At 38.0% G+C, this 21,278-nt stretch overlaps 1 protein-coding gene across 1 annotated transcript in view; it reads right to left on the reverse strand.

Annotated features, from left to right (window-relative positions):
- Positions 1 to 21,278, reverse strand: part of Rabgap1 (RAB GTPase activating protein 1) — a 136,743-nt gene that overhangs the window by 76,162 nt on the left and 39,303 nt on the right. The window contains exons 9-10 of the mRNA XM_051166374.1: positions 19,330 to 19,432; positions 17,470 to 17,639 (exon numbers count right to left, since the gene is read on the reverse strand). Of these exons, the coding sequence (XP_051022331.1) occupies positions 17,470 to 17,639; positions 19,330 to 19,432 (273 nt within the window). The remainder of the gene's footprint in view (positions 1 to 17,469; positions 17,640 to 19,329; positions 19,433 to 21,278) is intronic.

The following is a 21,278-nucleotide window of genomic DNA, read 5'->3' on the forward strand; positions in this document are numbered from 1 at the left end:
CTTTGGAAATCTATCTGGTGGTATCTCAGAAAAATGGGAATAGGGCTTCCTCAAGACCCAGCTATTCCACTCCTTGGAATATACCCAGAAGATGCTCCAGCATACAAGAAAATTTGCTCAACCATGTTCATAGCAGCCTTATTCATAATAGCCAGAACATGGAAACAGCCTAAGTGTCCATCAGTAGAAGAATGGATAAAGAAACTGTGGTACATATACACTATGGAATACTACTCAGCTATTAAAAACAAGGAATTCCAGAAATTTGTGGATAAATGGATTGAGCTAGAAATTATCATAATGAGTGAGTTAACCCAGAAGCAGAAAGAATCAAATGGTATATACTCACTTATATCTGCATACTAGCCCAAGGGGCATGTCCCACGAAAGCCTTCACTTACCAGGAAACTGGGACAGAGGGGAGGACATCCTATTAGGACTCTAAATGAGAGAAGCATAGGAGAATAGCAAAGTAGAAGGATCCAGAGGGTCCTAGAAACCTACAAGTAGAACATTATGATAGGCAGATTTGGGCCCAGGGGCCCCACTCAAACTAAGGCACCAGCCAAGGACAATACAGGCGGTAAACTTTAAACCCCTATCCAGATCTAGCCAATGATCAGAACATTCTCCACAGTTGAGTGGAGAGTGGGGTATGACTTTCTCACGTACTCTGGTGCCTCACATTTGACCATGTCTCCTGGAGGGGGAGACCTGGTGGCACTCAGAAGAAGGACAGCAGGTTGCCAAGAAGAGACTTGATACCCTATGAGCATATACAGGGGGAGGTAATCCCCCTCAGGAACAGTCATTGGGGAGGGGAATAATGGGAAAATGGGGGGAAGGGAAGAATGGGAGGATACAAGTGATGGGATAAACATTGAGATGTAACAAGAATAAATTAATAAAAAAAAATAATAATAAAAGAAAAAAAAACCAAAAAAAAAATTCTCAATAGTTTATCTGGCACTAAAAATTTATTATGTATAAATACATGCAGGGGTGCACAGACCATGGCCTGCATGTAGAAGACAGAGGACAACTTTGAGGTGTCAGTTTTCTTCTAGTATCTGGTTATTTCTGCCACACTGCTGGTTGGCCCCACAGCTCCTGGACTATACCCCTATCTCTCCCTGCTCTGACTGGATGAGTGGTGGGCTTCAGATGGCCATGACACATTAGCTTTTTAGAGAACACCTGGTATTGAAATACCAGTCTTGAGTCTTCTGTAGCAAGCCCTTTCACCCACCAAAGCCACCAAATTCTATAATTTGGTATTTCTTTATCTTTCTCACTCTTTTTACATTTTTATCTTATGTGCAAGAGACTTTTACTTGTATGTGTGTGCCCGGTACCTGCAAAGGTGAGAAGAGAGTGCTAGAGCCTATGGACTGGACTTAGAGACTATAGTGAACCATCATACCAACGTTGGGAACCCAGCCCTGGCATACTCTGTAAAAGCAGCCAGGGCTTTGACCCGATCCACCTCTTCACCTCATTTCGCTGTCTTTTTAACAATTACATTTATTCGTTTATTATGTGAATATGTGATGTACATGTGTGTCTCATGCTACAGACCCTGTGTGGATCTCAGAGGACAATTCTCAGTATTTGTCCCCTACCTTTATATTGCTAAAAATATCTGGTTGGTTTTGTACTTATGCCACTATTGGAATATTTAGTATTTTGATCCTTTTTAGTAAATGCTAAACATGTAGTTGAAAGACTATAGCTCTTTTTTCCCTGCTAATTTTAAGTTTCTTCTCTAATATGATTCCATCTTAATAAAACCATCCCAGATGGTTCCCTTTTAGCTTCCAACCTAAGAAGGAGTTACTGAGTCACCAGGTAATTTTAGTGAAAGGAAAAACAAGTTTTAAACACACAACCCCAACAACATTTCTGTAACTGTTTCTTCATTATTTATGGTGAACAAACCCACAAAAAGTTAATAAAAACAAAAACAAAAACCAATAATTCAAAGAAAGACTATAATTCTATGCTATACCTTCTATACTCTACTGTATTATACACTCTATTTTCCTTTCAGTCTGATCATAAAACAAAGGGACTAAAAATTAAAATTACTGCTCAATTTAAGTAAATGCTAAAAAATCTTTTTAAGAAAAGACAAAACTAACATATCTTTATGGAAGAATCCTGGTTGACACTAAGAAGGCTGAGAGAATATTGTGTTCATAACCATTCTGTAAATTGTACTATTTTACATCTCTAGGTAACAGTTTCCTCACCCATGAGAATAGTACATATGTTCACTGGATTGCTGTGAAAGTTATACACAACAGACACTGGCTAGTAAAGTTGTAACAGGAATAAATTCAGGCTATTAAGTTACAAGGAGTAAGATTAAGACTACTTGCAAGTATCTAAAACTATAAAGGTTTGTTTAAATACTTCATAATTTACATAAAATTAACAGTTTGGTATAAGGGTTCTAAAACAGAAAAATATCCCAATTTTTCACACTCTACCTACATTTCTCCACTCCCTATTCTGCCCCACAACCCCCCAAAATCAGACAGATTTATCCAAAAAGGATAAAAATTGAAAATTATTATAAATTCTTGCCCACCTCTCAGCTTTCAAATGTATATATTGCTTTCGCACAAAGAAAATCTTAGAAATTCAGCTTCTGTTTAGTTTAAAACCTTAACAGAGGAGCATAGAATAATCAAGTAAACCACTCCATAGGTATAATTATGGCTAATTTATCCTAACAATTCATCCTTTACAGCCTAACTTTAAAAATTAAGCTAAAAAGCCACGTTAGTGGTGCATGTCTTTAATCCCAGCGCTCAGGAGGCAGAGGCAGGCAGATCACTGTGAGTTCAAGGCCAGCCTGGTCTACAGAGTAAGTCCAGGATAGCCAAGGCTACATCAGAAAGGCCCTGTCTCTGAGGAAAAAAAAAAAAAAAAGAAGCTAAAAGGGTTGGAGAGATAGCTCAGTGGTTAAGAGCACTGGCTTCTCTTCCAGAGGACCTGAGTTCAATTCCCAATACCTACATGGCAGCTAACAACTGTTAGCTGTAACTCCAGTTCCAGGGGAACTGACACCCTCAGACACATACACCAATGCATTTAAAAAAAAAAAAAAATTAAGCCAAAAGTACTAGAATGACATATAGTATATATTTTAGTTTCTTCATGGACTTTTAAAAAATTTCCAAGAAGATATACTCTATACAGAACCAAAAAACTTAATATTCCTACAAGCCCACAATCCTAAACAACAAAAAAAGTTTTTTTTGTTTTTTCTTTAATTCTTTTGCCTACATGTATGTATGTGTACCAACGCATGCCACAGAAGTCAGAAGGGGTGCTGGATCACCCCAGAACTGGAGTTATGGATCATTATATGGTTGTAGTTGACACATGGGTGCTACAGGCTGAACCCAGGTCCTCTGCAAGAACGAGGGCTTTTGTTTGTTTGTTTGTTTTTAAAGACATGGTTTCTCTATGTAACCCTGGCTGTCAAGGGCTCACTCTGTAGATCAGGCTGGCCTTGAACTCAGAGAGTCACCTGCCTCTGCCTTCCAAGTGATGGGATTAAAGGTGTGCACCACCGCCTGGCAGGAACAAATATTCTTAACCACTGAGCCATCTTTTCAGCTCAGCATACCTTGTGTTCCTTAAGATAGATATAACTAGAACCCCCCCCAAAACTCCACAGTATCAGGGAGTTCTTTTATATACAGTAACACAAGACTAATAAACGAGAAAAATTTAACAAACATACAAGTTTGTGCTAAGAACATTAGACAATTAGTTTTTACTTATTGCCTCTTGCTCTAGATACTTTCAAAAGATTTGTTTTGTTTTCTGTGTATATATGTGGGTATTATGCCTGGCTCAATTCTGTGTACAATGCACATAAAATGACTGAGAGGCCAGAAGATGTTGGATCTTGTGGAACAGGATCCAGATGGTTGTGAGCCACCATAAACCCAGGTCCTCAGTAGGCCTTCCTTCTGCTGGCTCAGGTTCTCATGGTCCACCAATGCCTCTGACCTCCAGCCACTCTGGGCCTTCAGCAGCCTGCTTGTCTGAGCAGTGAGGATCAGAGAGGCCGTCACACCCCTCTTAAGTACGGAGATATTTCTCTGGGGTAATCTTTCTATGTATTCTATAAAAGTTGTTTTCACCAGCACAATGCAAGAGGTGGAAAGGGCAGCTGCCATGACTGAGTGAGAGTAACAGGCCACATGGCAAGAGGTAGACTAGACTATCGGATTAAATAAGTTAGTTAAGCTGGCTGGGAAGTAGCCTAAGCTAAGGCCTAAATCATAATAAATAATAATAGTCTCTGTGTCATTACTCAGGAACTGGTGGGTCATAGATAGTATGGTGCTATTTGGCGTCTGACATGTAATCTAAGCATAGGGCCTAAGAAAAATTGTGGACACAGGAGCTGGATTCAGTTTCCTAGCAACCAAGCAGGCTAGTGTGCAGGCAGGCAGATCCTGCAGTCTCTTGGGCAGGCCTGGCCTTCTGTATTCACTTGTGCTGTGATGGGGTGTGACTGCCCCTTCTGATCCTCATTGCTCATTGCTGAAGGCCCAGAGTGGGTGGAGGTCAGAGGCACTGGCACAGCCCAGCAGGGCAGAGCACATGTGCCTGGAACATGTGGTGGTGGGCCATGGGAACCTGAGCCAGCATAGGGAAGGCGTACTGCTGCGCAGGCAGGCAGACAGTGGCTGCAACTAGAGTTGTGTGGAAGACAGAGCCAGTGAGCTGACTGCACAGTAGTGGAGTAGGTCCTAATGCACAGAAGCTGCAGTCTCTCCAGTCAGCTGCGGCTCAGTGCCAAGTGGTGTGGAACTGCCCCTTCTCTGTGAGCAGAGTGGCTGAGCTGGAGTTGCTGGCTAATGGAAAGTCCACAGCAGCTTGTAAAGAACACCAGCAACTGCAGGCAAAAGGAAGCCATTCCAGACTGAAAAAAAAAAATCCCTCAGATTTGGTAATATATGTTTGGAACTGTGATTACGTAAAGAAGAAAGAAAAGGAACTGGCTATATACAGTCCTAGAAAAAATATCTAGTTGAAAAATAATAATTTGAAGTCTCTAAAGGAAGGAAAGTGTTAGATTAAAAGGAAAATATTTTCTGTGTTTAAAAAGTGGAGAATACAATGACAAAAGGCACTTGGGTCCCATATAATTTTGTTTCAATTATCAGCATAAATATAATTATTTTTTAAGTAATAATTACAATTTTATATATCCTATTTAAGAAAAACCAGATTAAAGCAGACTAGGATAAGGAGATGAAAAAAAAAAATCCATGATAAGTTACAAGTAATAGAACAAAAATTGGAGATAGTTCTTTAAAGCAAAATACTCTTAAGATGAATTCAAACTAAAGCCTACAGCACCACCTTGTGACGAGACAGGAAAATGGCAGTCCAAGTCCATTAGAAAACCTACATTGATTTTTCAAGTTAAGGGCATTAGACTCAGATTAAAGAAATTCACAAGATTATCAAGAATTTGGGTGGCAGCCCATAGAGGCAATAGACTTAAAGAGATTTAAAGAAACCTTAACAGCCTGTAAGAAAGGTAAGAGAGAGGTATCAAAGACCCTTAGAGATAGATTACATAATGCTTTACTGACTTTAACCTTCATAATGACAAAAAGCTGCTGCGGAGAGACACTGGATCATAGAAAAAACTGCTGAATCATTTCAGCCTGGCTATTTAAAAGATACTCTAACCTCACAGTGGAAAGCAGGGAATGTGTTGTTACTCTGGGGAAAAGGTTTTGTGTACGTTCATTCAGGAGAAGAGAAATTATGGGTTCAATCAAAACTGATACAAATCAGGTATGACAGAGGAAGACCCCCGAAAGTCTTGGCTACACACAAAAAGAGAGAAATCAAGAAGACCAAACAGAACAGGTAACATGAATTGCTGACCCTTTCATATGGGAACAACTCTGAGACTGATTGAGACATAAAAATGTCTCCAACCAGAACTTCAACTATATATGGCCAATAAATCCTTGGCTTTGATAGCTTCAAAACTTATCATGCCATTCTTTTAAATATTTGGTTTACAATCCAGACTGGCTTACAGAAAAATGTCTTTTCTTCTGCTCACACGAAGAGCAGAAACTGTCCTTAATTGATCTGTGCATCCTACATATCTCATACAACTTTAATTTTAGGAATGTATCATGCTTATGAGAAATTATATGTTTTTAGAACAAAAGAACTAGATACTGATAACGCTGGATCAGACCTGACAGAATTCATCCTCCAGAATATTCAGATGCTGACACATCTGTCCTGGCATCCTGCATGTTCCAGCCTCAACTGCTTCAACTGATGTTCCTCATCAGAGCCTGCTCCCAAGACAGCTTCAATGAAAGCTGCTGATATTTTTTATTTGTTTGTTTTGTTTTTCAATACAGGATTTCTCTGTGTAGACTTAGCTGTCCTAGACTCGCTTTGTAGGCCAGCCTCAAACTGGCCTCAAACTCACAGCAAACTGCCTGTCTCTGCTTCCCGTGCTGGGATTAGAGGCATACGCCACCATGCCTGGCTGCTGATCTTAATTGCTCCAACATTTCAGACTGTTCCAAACAGGACTTCTATTAAGCCTGAAATTTCTCAACATTTAGAGACTGGACCACAAATGCTATGGCTAGCTTGCTTAACCATTTTTTTTCCCAATTTTATCTGGGCCCCGCAAAAGGCATTCTATGCCCCAAGTCAGAGAAAAGCAACCTTAAGAGAATGACACCTCATTTCCCTTAAGGGAGTTGGGTAGGTCTTTGGTTGTTTTATTGGGCTATGGATATTTACTGTCATTGGTTACATGTTATTAATGGTTTTATTCAGAGAGAAAATGAAGTTAGATTCGGGGATTTCTGTCTTTTCTTTTTCTTCTATTTTTCTTTCTATTTTTCTTTCTTAGGTATGGAGATAGGAGTTGAAAAGCAAGAAGGGGGAATATAGAAAATATATAGAGATGATAGGACAAATGGTAGATTATTGAATCTACTCCTCAACTTAAGGCTTTAGTTGTTAGTTTCAAGTAAGGTTTTGTGTGTATATGTTTTTTTGTTTTTTGATACATTGGTACAGAATTCAAATTTATGGTTATCTTTGACACACACATTATATTTCTACTCTGGTATGAGGAATTGTACCCATAAAACTCATTTATAATACAAGGTTTACGGGGCTGGAGAGATGGCTCAGAGGTTAAGAGCACTGACTGCTCTTCCAGAGGTCCTGAGCTCATTTCCCAGCAACCACAAGGTGGCTCACAACCATCTATAATGTGATCTGATGCCCTCTTCTGGCCTGCAGGTGTACATGCAGGCAGAGCACTGTATACGTAATAATAAAGAAATAAACCTTAAAAAAATAATAATAATACAAGGTTTACTTCCAAAACTTTAAAAACTATTGTTTTTGTCTGCTGTTTAGGATAATTAAGGAATGGAAGTCAATCAGAGTCATGGTCATGTCAAATACTAGTCTAATTTAGCACAGGAATATACATCGTAGGTTTAATCTATAGCTATTCTATAGATAGATAATGTAAAAATAAATAAAGTCTTCAAACACCCAAAGACCTACAGAATATGGCATTTCAAGATGTTTTATTATTTTAAGGATTCTTTGACAACAAGACAGGCCAACTCCTGGCAGCACCAAGCCTACCTCAAAGATGATGATGGAAATGTCTTCAAATGTGTCAGAGCCACTAGACAAAGAAAATATGTTCATTTCTAGCACAGGCTGAATTCTGCCTAAAATGGGCAAACTCGAATGCAGGCCAAGTTGACTGGTGAACTCTGCCAAGACAGGGTAAGCAAGTCCTTAATTATAGTTACTGCTTCACAAACATGTCTGTCAGATATACTGGGCCAAAAGGCTGAAGATTATGCTCCAACATCACAGAGAGTTTTAGGTAGCTGTCCAGGCAGCAAACAGTCTGTAATTTATTTTTTATCTTATTTTGAAAGCTGCTACCCTGCACTTTCTGTTTACTCAGGTAATTAATTTTATTCCTTCTCAAGTCTCTGATGGGGCTGAAGACCAGACAGTTAGCTTCACAATTAAGCTAGTTGCTTAGGAATTAAGTAGATGTATTAAGGTCTAGATAGATGTTTTTCAGTGTTAGACACAAGATATGCTAGAAATTAATTAGGTCTAAAACTTTAGACTCACCGAGATAGGATAATACGACATTTTCTTCAAGGCTGCCAAATGCCCTTTGACTAGACATTATATATGTAAGTCTTATCTACTGGTTTTTATCATTGTTTCGTAAACATTACTGTATGTTATTATATGCATATAAAATGGTCTTTTATTTAGAAATAAAAGGGGAATTGCTGGGGGTTGGTCTGGTGCTATGTATTTTAATGCTAAATACTGGGCCCCCAAGATCTGATCCCTGCCCAGAGGAGCACATTCTCATGTATACTTGTCCTTGCTGTGTAAGCCTTGCTCCACCTAATCTAAAGTTGACTGGTTAATAAAAAATGCTGAAGCTTGGGATTTGGCAGAAGAGAAGGAGGTGGAGTTTTGAGGTTGCAAGGATGGAGGTGGTGGGCCATGGGGGGGGGGGGTACAAGGATGGAGGACACTAAGAGGAGGCAGAGCAGGAGAGGAGGAGAATGGATGAATTCCAAAGAAGAAATTAACTCTGGGACCTCGGATGGGAGGGAGATAAACTGATAGTGGGATAATAGATTAGTTATTATGTTCACCTCTGTGCTTAATTTTGAATGAATCATAGACTCAATAGGTGGTTATTTGAGGGAAATTATTGATGAATGATTAAATAGGGTTTTACTAAATATGTGACTGAATATTAATTATTAATATTCATCAACAGAAGCTTTCTCCCTTGTTGGGATTTACAAATTACTCCTGGAAAAAATGGAAAGGAAAGATTCTATTAATTATTTAGGATATAAGATATATAGGTCTGCAGAAAATCCAGCACAGAAGGTACAGCTAAAAAGAGACCAATTACAAACTCAATGATTTTCAAAATTTGTTGGAAGATATTAATTGGCTAAGGCCCAAAACTGTATTAACTACTCAGAGCTAAGTAACTTATTTCAAACCTTACAGGGTGATTCAGACTTAAATAGTCCAAGCAAAATTTGAGGTGAAGCTGAAAAAGAATTGGCTCTGGCAGAAAAGAGATTACAGGATGCACATGTGAGCCACTTGGATCTAAACCTGGAACATATTATAGTTATTTTGCCTTCAACTCATTCCCCATGGGAATTCTTATGCAGAAATAAGGTATCTTAGAATGGCTATTTTTATAGCATATAAACAGAGTAAAAATTTTAAAGCCTGTATAGAAAAGGGTTTTGGTCTGATTGTGAAAGGAATAAGACATTGTGAATTAACAAGAACAGACCCAGCAGAGATTGTAGTGCCTTATACTAATGCTGAAATTACTACATCATGGGTTATCAATGAGGATTGGAAAAAGCTTGCAATGATTTATTTTCTAAGAAGTTAACAACAAATATTGCAAAAGCAAGTAACTTCAGTTTATAAAAGGAATCCAAAGTGAGAAACCCTGTTCTCAAAAAACCAAAAAGGGGAAAAGGAAACAAAAAAACAAAACAAAACAAAACAAAAAAAAGGAATCCAAAGTCCATAGGCTTTAGTTTAGACATCAGAACTATATGCTATTATATGGTTTTATTAGATTTCCCAGAACCTCTTAGTATAGTTACTCACTCTCAAGATGTAGAGAGCGTTGTTGTTTTGCCTATAGAAACTGCTGAACTTATTCCAGATGATTCAGAATCACTCCTGTGATTTATACAACTGAAACAAGTAATCTGAAACAGACATCATCAGATATTTATAACTCATATTCTATCTCATACAGATTTGCCAGGGTTACTGGCAATAGGAAATGAAGAGATAAATTAATTATAATAGAAAACATATTAGAGGCTTCAAATTTGTAAAAAAGACATTATGTAAATAGCAAAAGTTAAAAAAAAAAGAATTCTATTACTTGGAGGCAAGACAAAGGAATTATAAAAAACTGTCCTATTTGTTCTTTATATAATCAAATTCCACACCTGCTGGAAGTAGTCCTAAATGTAATCAAAGAAATGAAATTTGGCAGAAGGATATGTTTCACTTCTGCCTTGAGTTCTGAAAAGGCTGATTCTATAGTTATACATGTATTAGAAATGATGGGTATATTAGAAACACCTTTGTAGATTAAAACGGATTATGGTCTGGCATATGGATCCAGTAAAATGCAAGGCTTCTTTAAATATTATAACATAACTGATATATTTTACAGGTCAAACAAATGTAAAAGAATCTAGCTACTCCTTAAAGGAAATGTTCATAGCCGGGCGTGGTGGTGCACACCTGTAATCCCAGCACTCGGGAGGCAGAGGCAGAAGGATCACTGTGAGTTCGAGGCCAGCCTGGTCTACAGAGTGAGTCCAGGACAGCAAGGCTACACAGAGAAACTCGGTCTCAAAAAAACAAACAAACAAACAAAGGAAATGTTCATAAAATAGAAGGGGGATAAGGGATCTCAAAGGATAAATTAAATATTGCTTTATTGACATTAAAAATTTTAAATGTCAAAAGAATGTTTAAAATGTCAATGAGCCAAGTTGCACAGCTGCTGAAAACACTGGATTTTAGAAAGGACCAGCTCTTATACTATAAGGGTGTGTTAACTATTGTACATGGTGTAAAGTTTTCCCTTGTATTACTCAAATGCTGATTTCTCTATCTCACCCTTTGGTTTCAATCAAGACATGGCATTGCAAGCTTATTCTAAGAATGCCCCGTCTCCAGTTTGTGTAAACATGGCTTACTACTCTTGTCAATAAAAAGCAGGCCAGCCAATAACTGGGCAATAGGGAGAATAGGGTGGGACTTCCAGTCTGAGCAAGGGGAGGAGACAATCAGGAGAGAGGGATTCAGCCACAAGAAGGAAAAGGCAGCTGGAGCACAGAGGGCCAGAAATGCAAATACTATGAGGATTTTGGCCCAGAGGCAGTTAGATTACTTGTAGGATTAGAATAGAATAACAATGCCCAGTTATTGTGCATTTAAGCTAATAAATAAATCACAGTCTCTCAGTGTCATTATTTGGGAACTAGCTGGGTTGAAGAAAGTTGCTTTATTAATTTCATATTACAGTTAACTTCAGAATGAAAGTCAAAAACTGTACTGTGTTGGGTGAGAGGTTATGCTTTTGTGTCAACAGGAAATGAAAAGCTGTAGACTGCCTCAAAGTTAATAAAGATCAGATTTGACTGGGGAAGACCTCTCAAAAATCTTAGCTACAGACAGGAAGGAAGAGACCAAGAAAAATAACAAAATTAGGTGATGTATATGCTGATCCCTCTACATGGGAACAGCTCTGAGACTGCTGAGACATGAATATCTCTGTGTGGCCCATAAATACTGTTGGCTCCGAGTCCTCATGACTTACTGTTACATGACATCCTTCCATATGGCACGGATGGAAATTTATATTACAGTTTGGTTATATAGTTATATATATGCCTTTCACTTGCTCAAACAAAGAACAGAGAATCATCTTTATTGTGCACATCACACATTCCATATATGTGAATACAGAAATATATATACTTTTAAGTTTGTGTGTTTTCAGAAAAAGAACCAGATACCAATTAAGACCACAAAAAAAAAAAAAAAAAAAAAAAAAAAAGTAGCACAGATCATCCAGCATCACAGACTGCCTCAGTAGCTGTTTTCTCAAAAATCTGCATCCAGAACAACATCAAAGTAGCTAGCTCAGATGGTCCAGGCACATACACTGCTTCAGCCAGGATTTCAGTTAAGCCTGTACTTTTCTATCACACAGAGACTGGACAGAAAATGACAGAGCTAGCTCTCATAGGACTTGGCCTATACCTCAATATTCTTAGGGTCCCCCAAAATGCTGTCAACCCTGGACAGCAGGAAGCAATTTTAAGAACAAAACAAGCCAGTCCCAAGAGGTGGGGTGGATGGCTTTCACTTGTTTGGTATATGACAGATGTTTGTTATCACTTAGGAGGGTTGGTTACAAGTAGTAGTTAATGGGCACAGTCAAGAACAAAACAAAGAAAAGGAGATTTGATTCTGGGATCACTTTCTTTCTTTCTCTCCTATCTAGTGTTAGGGGGACAAAGAGGGAGAGGGGATGAACACACAAAAGGGGGATATAAGGATGAAAAGACAGAAAAGAAGTTGATTACTGAATCTACTTTTAGACTAGAAAGCAACTACAAATCTCAAATATTTTACACTGGTATGAATTTTCGTATGTTGATAAAAATTTAAGGGTATGTTTGCTACGCATACTGTATATACATTTCAACTCTTGGTTAAAGTACTGTATATATACAACTCATTTAAATACTTGATGTAAAGTTCTATTCCTTTTGAAAGCTACTATTAAAAACTGTTTAGGATAATTAAGAAATACAAATTAGTACTTAGTCACTGATAATAAAAAATATACTCTTATTAGGTACTAATTTAGTTAATTACAGAAATAAGTTTTATTTAGCTTCCTGTAGATGTTTGAAACAAGCAAGGTTTGCCTATTTAGATTTACTTTAGACAGATAAATGGTCTTTAAACTCTTCAGAGATCTACATAATAAGGCATTTAAGATGTTAACAAAGAGCTTTTCTAGTCAGGCATGGTGGCACACGCCTGTAATCCCAGCTCTTGGGGGAGGCAGAGGCAGGTGGATCTGTGAGATTGAGGCCAGCCTGGTCCAGAAAGTGAGTCCAGGACAGCTAAGGCTACACAAAGAGATATATCTCAAAAAACAATAAACAAGAACAAACAAACAAAAGGCTTTTCTGACAGAGAGACATGTCAGCTTCTGTTCTGGCAGCACCACCATTACCCTTCAAAGAAAATGATGGGTACTGAAGAACTTCCACATGGAGCTTGCTTCAAATGTGGCAAAGCTAACACTGGGCAAAAATCTGTCCTTACCTCGACTACTGTGGACAAGCAGGACACTGGGAAGTCGATTGAACAACTTTGTAGAGACAAGATATGGCAGTCCTTCGTAAGTCCTGCTTCACGAAAAGTGTGCCAAATATTCTGGGCCTGTAGGCTGAAGATGGATGCCCCAGCGTTACAGAGGAATCTTAGGTGACTGTCCAAGCAGCCATCAGTCTCTGTCATAGGTATAGTTTTTAAGAGCTGCTTGCTCTGCACTTCCTGTTTGCACAGGTAGTATTTATCCTTTGCAGGGGGGTCGAAGACTAGACAGTTAATCTCACATATAAGCTTAAGTTGTTTTAGATTTACGAAAATGTTTTAAGGTCTAAAAAGATATTTTTACGTTGGTAATGCAAGTTATGATAGAAAATGATCTAGGTACAGAACTTTGACCTAAACAAGACAGGACAGATACTAGAGTACTTTCTCCAAAGTTGCCAAATAAATATGGACTAGACATTTTAAATGTAATTCTAATCTGACAGTTCTTCAAATTGTCCTTATTGTATATACTTTATTGAGATGTTATAAGAAGAGCCTTTTATTGGACTAAAAGGGGGAGATGTTGGAGTCATCTTTTTGCACACTGTATAAAGGTGGTTTTTGTATTATTCAAATGTTGCTTTCTGAAAGAGCACTGCGTACTGTCTGGACCTCGGAATTGTTATTTATATGAAGCATCACCCGCTCCAGTATTTGGTAAACATAGACCACCATCACCTTTTAATTGGTCTAATAAAGAGCTGACAATCAATAGCTGAGGCAGGAAAGGTGGGACTTATGAGCAGAAATAAGAACTGCGTCAGCACGACACAGAGGTAAATGAAACAGGTCCCAGGACTGAGTGAGAAGTAACAGACCAGCCATGGCACGATACAGACTAGAATATCCAGTTGCGGTAGTCAAGCTAGCTGGGAGGGAGCCTAAGCTATAATACATAATGACAGTCTCTGAGCCACTATTCAAAAACTAGCAGTTCTAAGACACTCCTCAATACTAGAGTCACTGTAGATACTTCAGAGCACTTATTTCACTGGGTGTGGCAGTGCAGGACTTTAACCCCAGCACTCAGAAAGCAGAGGCAGGAGGATCTCTGTGAGTTCGAGGCTAGTCTGGTTCAGGACAGCCAGAGCTCTGTTACAGAAGTAAACCCTGTCTCGAAAAACCAAAATAAGTAAGTAAATAATTTCCCACCACTCCCTAAATGTGTGACAACACTTGCAAACTGGTTTGGTTTCTGAAGTGCTCCTCCTAGGTATTGCTCTCCCATCTAAACAACAACTGTAACTGGTTGTGGCATAACCTATAGTTCTTAACACTCAGGAAACTGAGGCAGAAGGGATTGTGGATTTGAGGCCAACCTTAAATGTGTAAGGCTTTTCTTTGTTTTTGTTTTTTTAAAGATTTATATTATTATATATACATTTGTATTCCAGAAGAAGGCATTAGATCATATTATAGATGGTTGTGAGCCATCATGTGGTTGCTGGGCATTGAACTCAGGACCAGAGTCAGTGCTCTTAACCTCTGAGCCATCTCTCCAGCCCCTGCATAAGGCTTTCTAAATGAGTAAATAACGGTTAAACAATGTTTTCATTTTATGACTTATAGAGTTTTTTGGTTTTGTCACATCAAGAGGCTCCACAGTACCTCTCAACTAAAATGCATGGAAAATTTCCAATCCAAACTTTAAAGAACTTCTTATTAATGTCACAGTAACAGTATAAAGAGAGATTCTACTATTGTTGACAATGTAGAATTCAGTAAACAGAGAGACACAGTTGAAAAAAGTTGCTCGAACTCACGAAGTTGGCCATTGGTTAAAATCCAGGATACTGATCTTAAGCTAACCCCTTGCTCCTGTGGAGATGCAGCATTATTCTGCCTCTTTAGACAATGCTGGAAAGAAATCCTTATTCCAACTTTGCTTGTTTTTGTCCTAAATATACTCATCAGAACTAATTTGGATATAATGGATTCAAAATTTATATCGATAGCACAATGTACATTGAAGTGAATCCACACATAATACTTTAATTTGAATTTTGTATAATAGATAGTCCAAGTAACAAGCACATAAACTCAAGAAATACTTACTGAAATGAATAAAAATAATGACTGTTATCTAAGTAATTAGGATGGGTTTTTTTGTTTTTCAAATTTTTAAAAAATATTTATTTATTTTGTTCTTTTTTAAAAGACTTATTTATTTATTATACATACAGTGTTCTGACTGCATGTGTGCTTGCTGGCCAGAAAAGGAGACCAGATCTTATTACAGATGGTTGTGAGCCACCATGTGGTTGCTAGGAATTGAACTCAGGACCTCTGGAAGAGCAGACAGTTCTCTTAACCTCTGAGCCATCTCTCCAGCCATGAATGAGATGTTATAAGTACTTAGGATAAATCTGTGAATATTGCCTTAGCAGAGATTATAAAATGGCTAAGAAACATTAAGAATAAAAATAAATATATTACATGATATGTATCATATAAAGATGACAGCTGGTTCTACATGTTATATCACATAAGCATGCACGGACACATGAATGTGTGTTGCTGGATACAGGCAGTACTAAAGGAAGAGTAGGCAAACTGTAGCACTAAACATGGGAGGGAAGAAGGATGAGGCAGAAATAAGCATTAGCCAGTATAATCCAGGGGAAAGTATTGCAAGTAAGAGTAGTTGATAAGGAACAGCTGATGACTGAGTCCTTAAGAATGTGCCTAGAGGGGCTGGAGAGATGGCTCAGAGGATAAGAGCACTGGCTGCTCTTCCAGAGGTCCTGAGTTCAGTTCCCAGCATCGATACTGAGATCTGTGCCCTCTTCTGATGTGCAGGCATACATGTAGTCAGAACACTGTATACATATACAGTAAATAAGTCTTTAAAAAAAAAAAAAAGAAAAAAACAAACAAACTAACAAACAAAGAAAAAAAGAATGTTCCTAGAGCAGAGTATACCAGGAAAAGGAAGAGAAAGAATTATCTGCTTGGACCTAGAAGGCAAAAGACACCAGTCAAAATCTGATAAGGATTTTGGCTTTTAAAAAAAAGAACGAATTTTGACTTTTAACAAATAAGAATAAAAAGTTTAGAGTAGAAAAAAATTGTTTGATCTGACCTAATAGTCCATAGGGACAAAGACAGAAACAGAGAGATGACTAAAGAGGATATTAGCATCATCTAGGTGAAAAGTGATGGCAGTGAACGAGGGCTAGCAAATATTCAGATGCAGAGAAGTGGTCAGACTTAGGATGTCTTGAAGGTAATAGGATCTCCTCAAACAATGGATAAAGGGGCAGAAAGGGGAAAAAAGAGTAAAATTCTTGGCCTACGAAACTATTAGATAACGGCCTAAACTGCAACACTAAAGATAGGCAAGCAGAGCATTTGAGGGTGGGGTAAGTCTGAGACGTCCTAAAACTAAGAGAGAAATAGGTATTTAAAGAGAAAGAAGAGATGATCTATGTCAAATGCTGCAGAAAAGTAAGAAGAAATGAGAACTCGGATTAGCAATTTAGGTCAAAAGGGACCCTAACTTCTTTCAAGAAAATTGGCTACATTGCAAAGTAAAGTAAGTAGGGCTGATGGTACAGACCCATGGTAGAACAGGAAGAACAGAGGAAAAGGAGAAGACAAGGGAAGGGAAGGGAAGCAGGCCCATGAAGGAGGAGGGGGAGGAGGGGGCAGAGGACAAGGAGACAACAGCAATGGCTGAAGCGGCCATGAAGACACACAGAACAATTGACTCCTGTCAAAGTAAAGTGTCATGTAAGAAAAAAAGCAAGGACAACGATCAAAAGAACACAACAAAACCTGAAATGTCATAAATATGTAATCTGAAGTTACAACACAGACAAAGAGGAAGATATTACTCATCATTCCCTAAGCACCATTCAGTGATTTCTAAGGAGATATAGTATATAACACTCAAGTGTGTCAAATAAAAATCTGCTCAAAAAAGAACAAAACAAAACAAAATCTCAGGAGAAAATGAAAAGCACTAAAACAAAAGAAAAACACACTAAAGAACTAGCTGGACATTCCAGAAAGGAAAAATGTAAGTTCAAAACTTAAAAAAAAGAAAGAAAGAAAGAAATTAAGAAAAAGAAACCAAACTTCCTTCAACAGACATAGTAGGGGAGTGAGGAAGGTAAAAAAAAAAAAAAACCTTTACATTCAGAGGCGTACCATCCTGAATGAGGTGAAATAAGAAATGGGGGAGCACACTTTTATCAGCTCTACAGTTTTAGGAGGGCTACATGCTCTTCAGGATGACGTCAAATGAGGACACATGGAGCCCTGGGGCTTCACGAAAGTTGAAGAGTATCGCCAGTGAGCAAAGTTTGAGATGATTTTCCTTCCTAATATGTTTAAAAGAAATATGGCTATTTGAAAGGTCTAACAATAAATGATCAACAGCCTCAGGTAGCCTGGGAGATGAAGTACCTGCTTCAGTTTCAGAAAGAAGTTTTCAGTAGTGCTCCGTTTGCTGAAGGGCCAGAACAACCTCTCATTAGGTGAGCACACACGGACTTTGGTCTCTAGGAGAAATCGAACAGGCTCCTGTACTTCTGTTATCACCAGATCCACAGCTGTTGTCATGAACAGCACTTTATCTAGAGAGGAAGAGAAACAGCGAGGAAAAAAAAAAAAAAAAAAAGGAAGAAACATATTTGTTCATATAATCACTTAAGTAATTGCTTTTAAGTATTTAAGGTATCTTTGCTTTTTGTCTTTTTGTTGTTGTTGTTTGTCTGTTTTGGGTTTTTTGGTCCTGGAACTCACTTTGTAGACGGGGCTGACCAAACTCACAAAGATCTGCCTGCCTCTGCCTCCTGAGTGCTGGGATCAAAGGTGTGCGACACCACACCCAAATGAGAAAACTTGTGTATACAGTACTCAGTAAGCCGACTTAGAAAAATATTCCTATAGAAACTATCTTAGAAGCAGCCTAGGAAACAGCTTTGAGTCTCTTTGTGAGAATGGACTATGGCAGACTGACTTTTCTCTATATATAATCGTTTAATTTTTTTTTTAACCATATATGCAGGGATTATCTCTACAAAACCAAATTTTAGAACTCTACTCATAAGAGAAGGCAAGCAATGATGGCTGAGGAGGAAACAGTGCCTGCCATCAAGCCTGATGAGCTGAGTTCAACCCTCAGATTAACAATGGAAGAGAGGACCAATTTCCACTGCCCTCCACATATGTCCTGGCTAACACTCCCCTCCCCAGCACACACATCTACATACATACATACACACACACACACACACACACACACACCCATACACATATAAAAATACATAAATATAATGAAAAAAGGGAAAAGAAAAAGGAAAGAAAGGGAAATGAATAAGCAAAAATATTGTTTTAGGTTAAATTTAAAAACTTTTAATTTGAGAAGGCCTAGAGAGATGGCTCAGAGGCTAAGAGCACTAACTGCTCCTCCAGAGGTCCTTGGTTTAATTCCCAGCAACCACATGGTGGCTCACGACTATCTATAATGTGATCTGATGCCCTCTTCTGGCATGTTGGTGTACATGTAAATAGAGCGCTGCTCATACATATCCTTTTAAAAAATGAAAGAATTTAAGAAAATTCAAGAATAAAATGTAAGCTGGGTGCAGTGCTCATCTTTGATCCCAGCACTCAGAGAGGCAGAGGCAGGCACACTGCTGTAACTCCGAGGCCATCCTGGTCTACAAAGAGAGTCCAGGACAGCCAAAGATACACAGAGAAACTCTGTCTCAAAAAACAAATAAACAAAAGAATATAATGTAAGAAATTCAATATTTATTAAAATTTTTTATTTTCATAAGTAAGAAAGACTTCCTAATAACAAGATGTGTACGTAAAACGTCTCAATAACCAGGCCAGAGCAGGTGTGGTAGTGAGCACCATTAATTTCAGCACTTGAGAGCCAAGGCAAGAGGATCTCTGTTAGTTTGAGGTAAGCCTGTTCTACATAGCAAGTTCCAGGACAGCCAGGGCTACACAAAGCCCATGTCCTAAACAAAAGATACCAGTATCGCCTGGGGGTTGAAGGGGTGCTCAGAGGTTAACAGGACTTGCTGATCTTTTGGGGGAACCACATATAATTCCCAGCACCCACATTGAAGCAAAATTAACTGTAACTCCATTTTCAAGAGATTTGATACTCTTCTGAACTCTGTTGACATTGTTGACATCAGGCACGAATATGTTACACAAGCATATATGTAGGCAAAACATCCATACATGTAATGTAAGAATAAATAAGTCTTAAAAAACAAACAAACAAAACCAAAACCACTGTACCACCTTTAGGAGTTTCTTCATTCACAACTTGAAAATGTGGAGATTTAGGATTCCAGCTTCCAGTAATAACATATGACTTTCCATCTGAACTTTTGCCCATAGACTCCTAAAGAAAAGAAAAGAAGTAAACCTTAATGCCAACGTGGGCTCATCCTTATCTTGAGGCTTTAATAAAACTGGAGTTCAAAACACATAATTTTGATAAGGATTGTACTGATTTTTAAGGGTTTATAGTATATTTGATATACAATACAGAGGTTTCCAAAGTACATATTAAAAGCATCAGGAATCTAAAGTAGAGCAAAATTTTTTAAATTTCAAGTCATCCAGAACAACTGCTTATGGTCTCTTCCACATTCCATACTGCTGGAGAGGGTTATGCTAGGAAAGACGGGAGCCCAATGTCTCATAACCAATGAAAATGGAGTGATTTGAAATTGATTTGTCCTGTATCAGAATAACCAGGGGTTGCAAACAAGTTTTACTAACTGCAAACCACCTGACTAATGACTAAGTCGGCTGGGTTCACTTGAAAAGGCTAACTGACCAAATTATATCCCAAATTAACCAATCATTTCCTGTAATAGCTTCTACTTTGAAGGTGTTTACAAAGCACGAGTGTACTGACATTAATGGTACCTGTTCTGATTCAAGGAACAAATTATGCCCAAAAGGCATAAAACCGAACTATGGTTGCCTCTGCAACCAACTATTTTAAAGCTTCCTCAGGATGCCAGCACACTCATTCCAGAGGAAAAGAATTCAATGGGTTGTTTGCCTTCCTTCCAAGGTCATCACTGCAGGTACAGTAATTACTCACACTTGCAATTGCTTGGCCTTCTCTGGGATGAAACAGCAAACCATTAATGAAATCTGAATGGCCCTCTAAAACCTTATATTCATTTTTATCTTGATGATCTGAAATAAATAAACCTAATTTTCATATTAGCAGCTGAAGTACAAAATTTGATTAGTGGAGGAAATGATTCAAGTCTAGTAGTTTCTGGATTCCTATGCTATTAATAATGACTCTACGATGAAATAACTTATAGTGTTTAGTACTTAATTCTTTCCATATCATTTCTTCCTCCTGAGATATACAATATCAATAATCAAACAAGTACAGCCACTACATTCAGTCAGATTTACTGACTCTCCAGTATTGAAGGCATCATCTACTACTGCATGCACAATCCACAGTGCAGGCAGCTTTTCTTGTGGCATCTTGCTTTTCATTGTGTGCTGAAACTCAAAAGACAGTAAAACAGTCTTCTACTGAACAGTGTTGTAAAACAGAGAGGCACGGATGTAGCCCTGAGTAAAGCTGCTCAACTATCACAAATTTGTTTAAAGATAGAGTTGCATGTGAGTGCTTACAGTTAAGATTAAAGATACATCAATTAATTGTATAACTGTTCCTAAAGTTATGTGTAAGGTAAATGTATATAAATCACATCAAATGGAAAAAATATTGGTGAAATTTACCTCGCAAAATCCTATGTTGAATTCTTCTGTCAACAGAATGATCACCACATAAGTTTTAGTTTGCAAATAACTATTTTCAGATACTAGCAATAATCTTAATAACTCCCACTACTTGCATTCATTTTTTTATTTGATTTTTTTTAAAAAATAAGGTTTTACTGTGCGACCAGCTCAGACTCCAAGGGCTGGAATTAGAGGTATATGCCACCACGTACAATTACTCCTACTTGTAGATAAAGGGCACAGCAGTTTGATTTTCACATCAACCCTACCTCATGAATAAACAAAAATTATTATAGTCACTATACAGGTCAAGACACCAAGGCTGAGCCACTCATTCAAAGTCATACTTGTAAACCCCATGTGAAGAACAAGGAAGTCCCCTTATCTTTATGCACTGCTTTGCAGATTACATGAACACTTATATAAACATGTTCTGAGTGCAATGTGATAAAGTAAACTAATAT

The sequence above is a fragment of the Acomys russatus genome, chromosome 24 (assembly GCF_903995435.1).
Source record: "Acomys russatus chromosome 24, mAcoRus1.1, whole genome shotgun sequence".
NCBI lineage: Eukaryota > Metazoa > Chordata > Mammalia > Rodentia > Muridae > Acomys > Acomys russatus.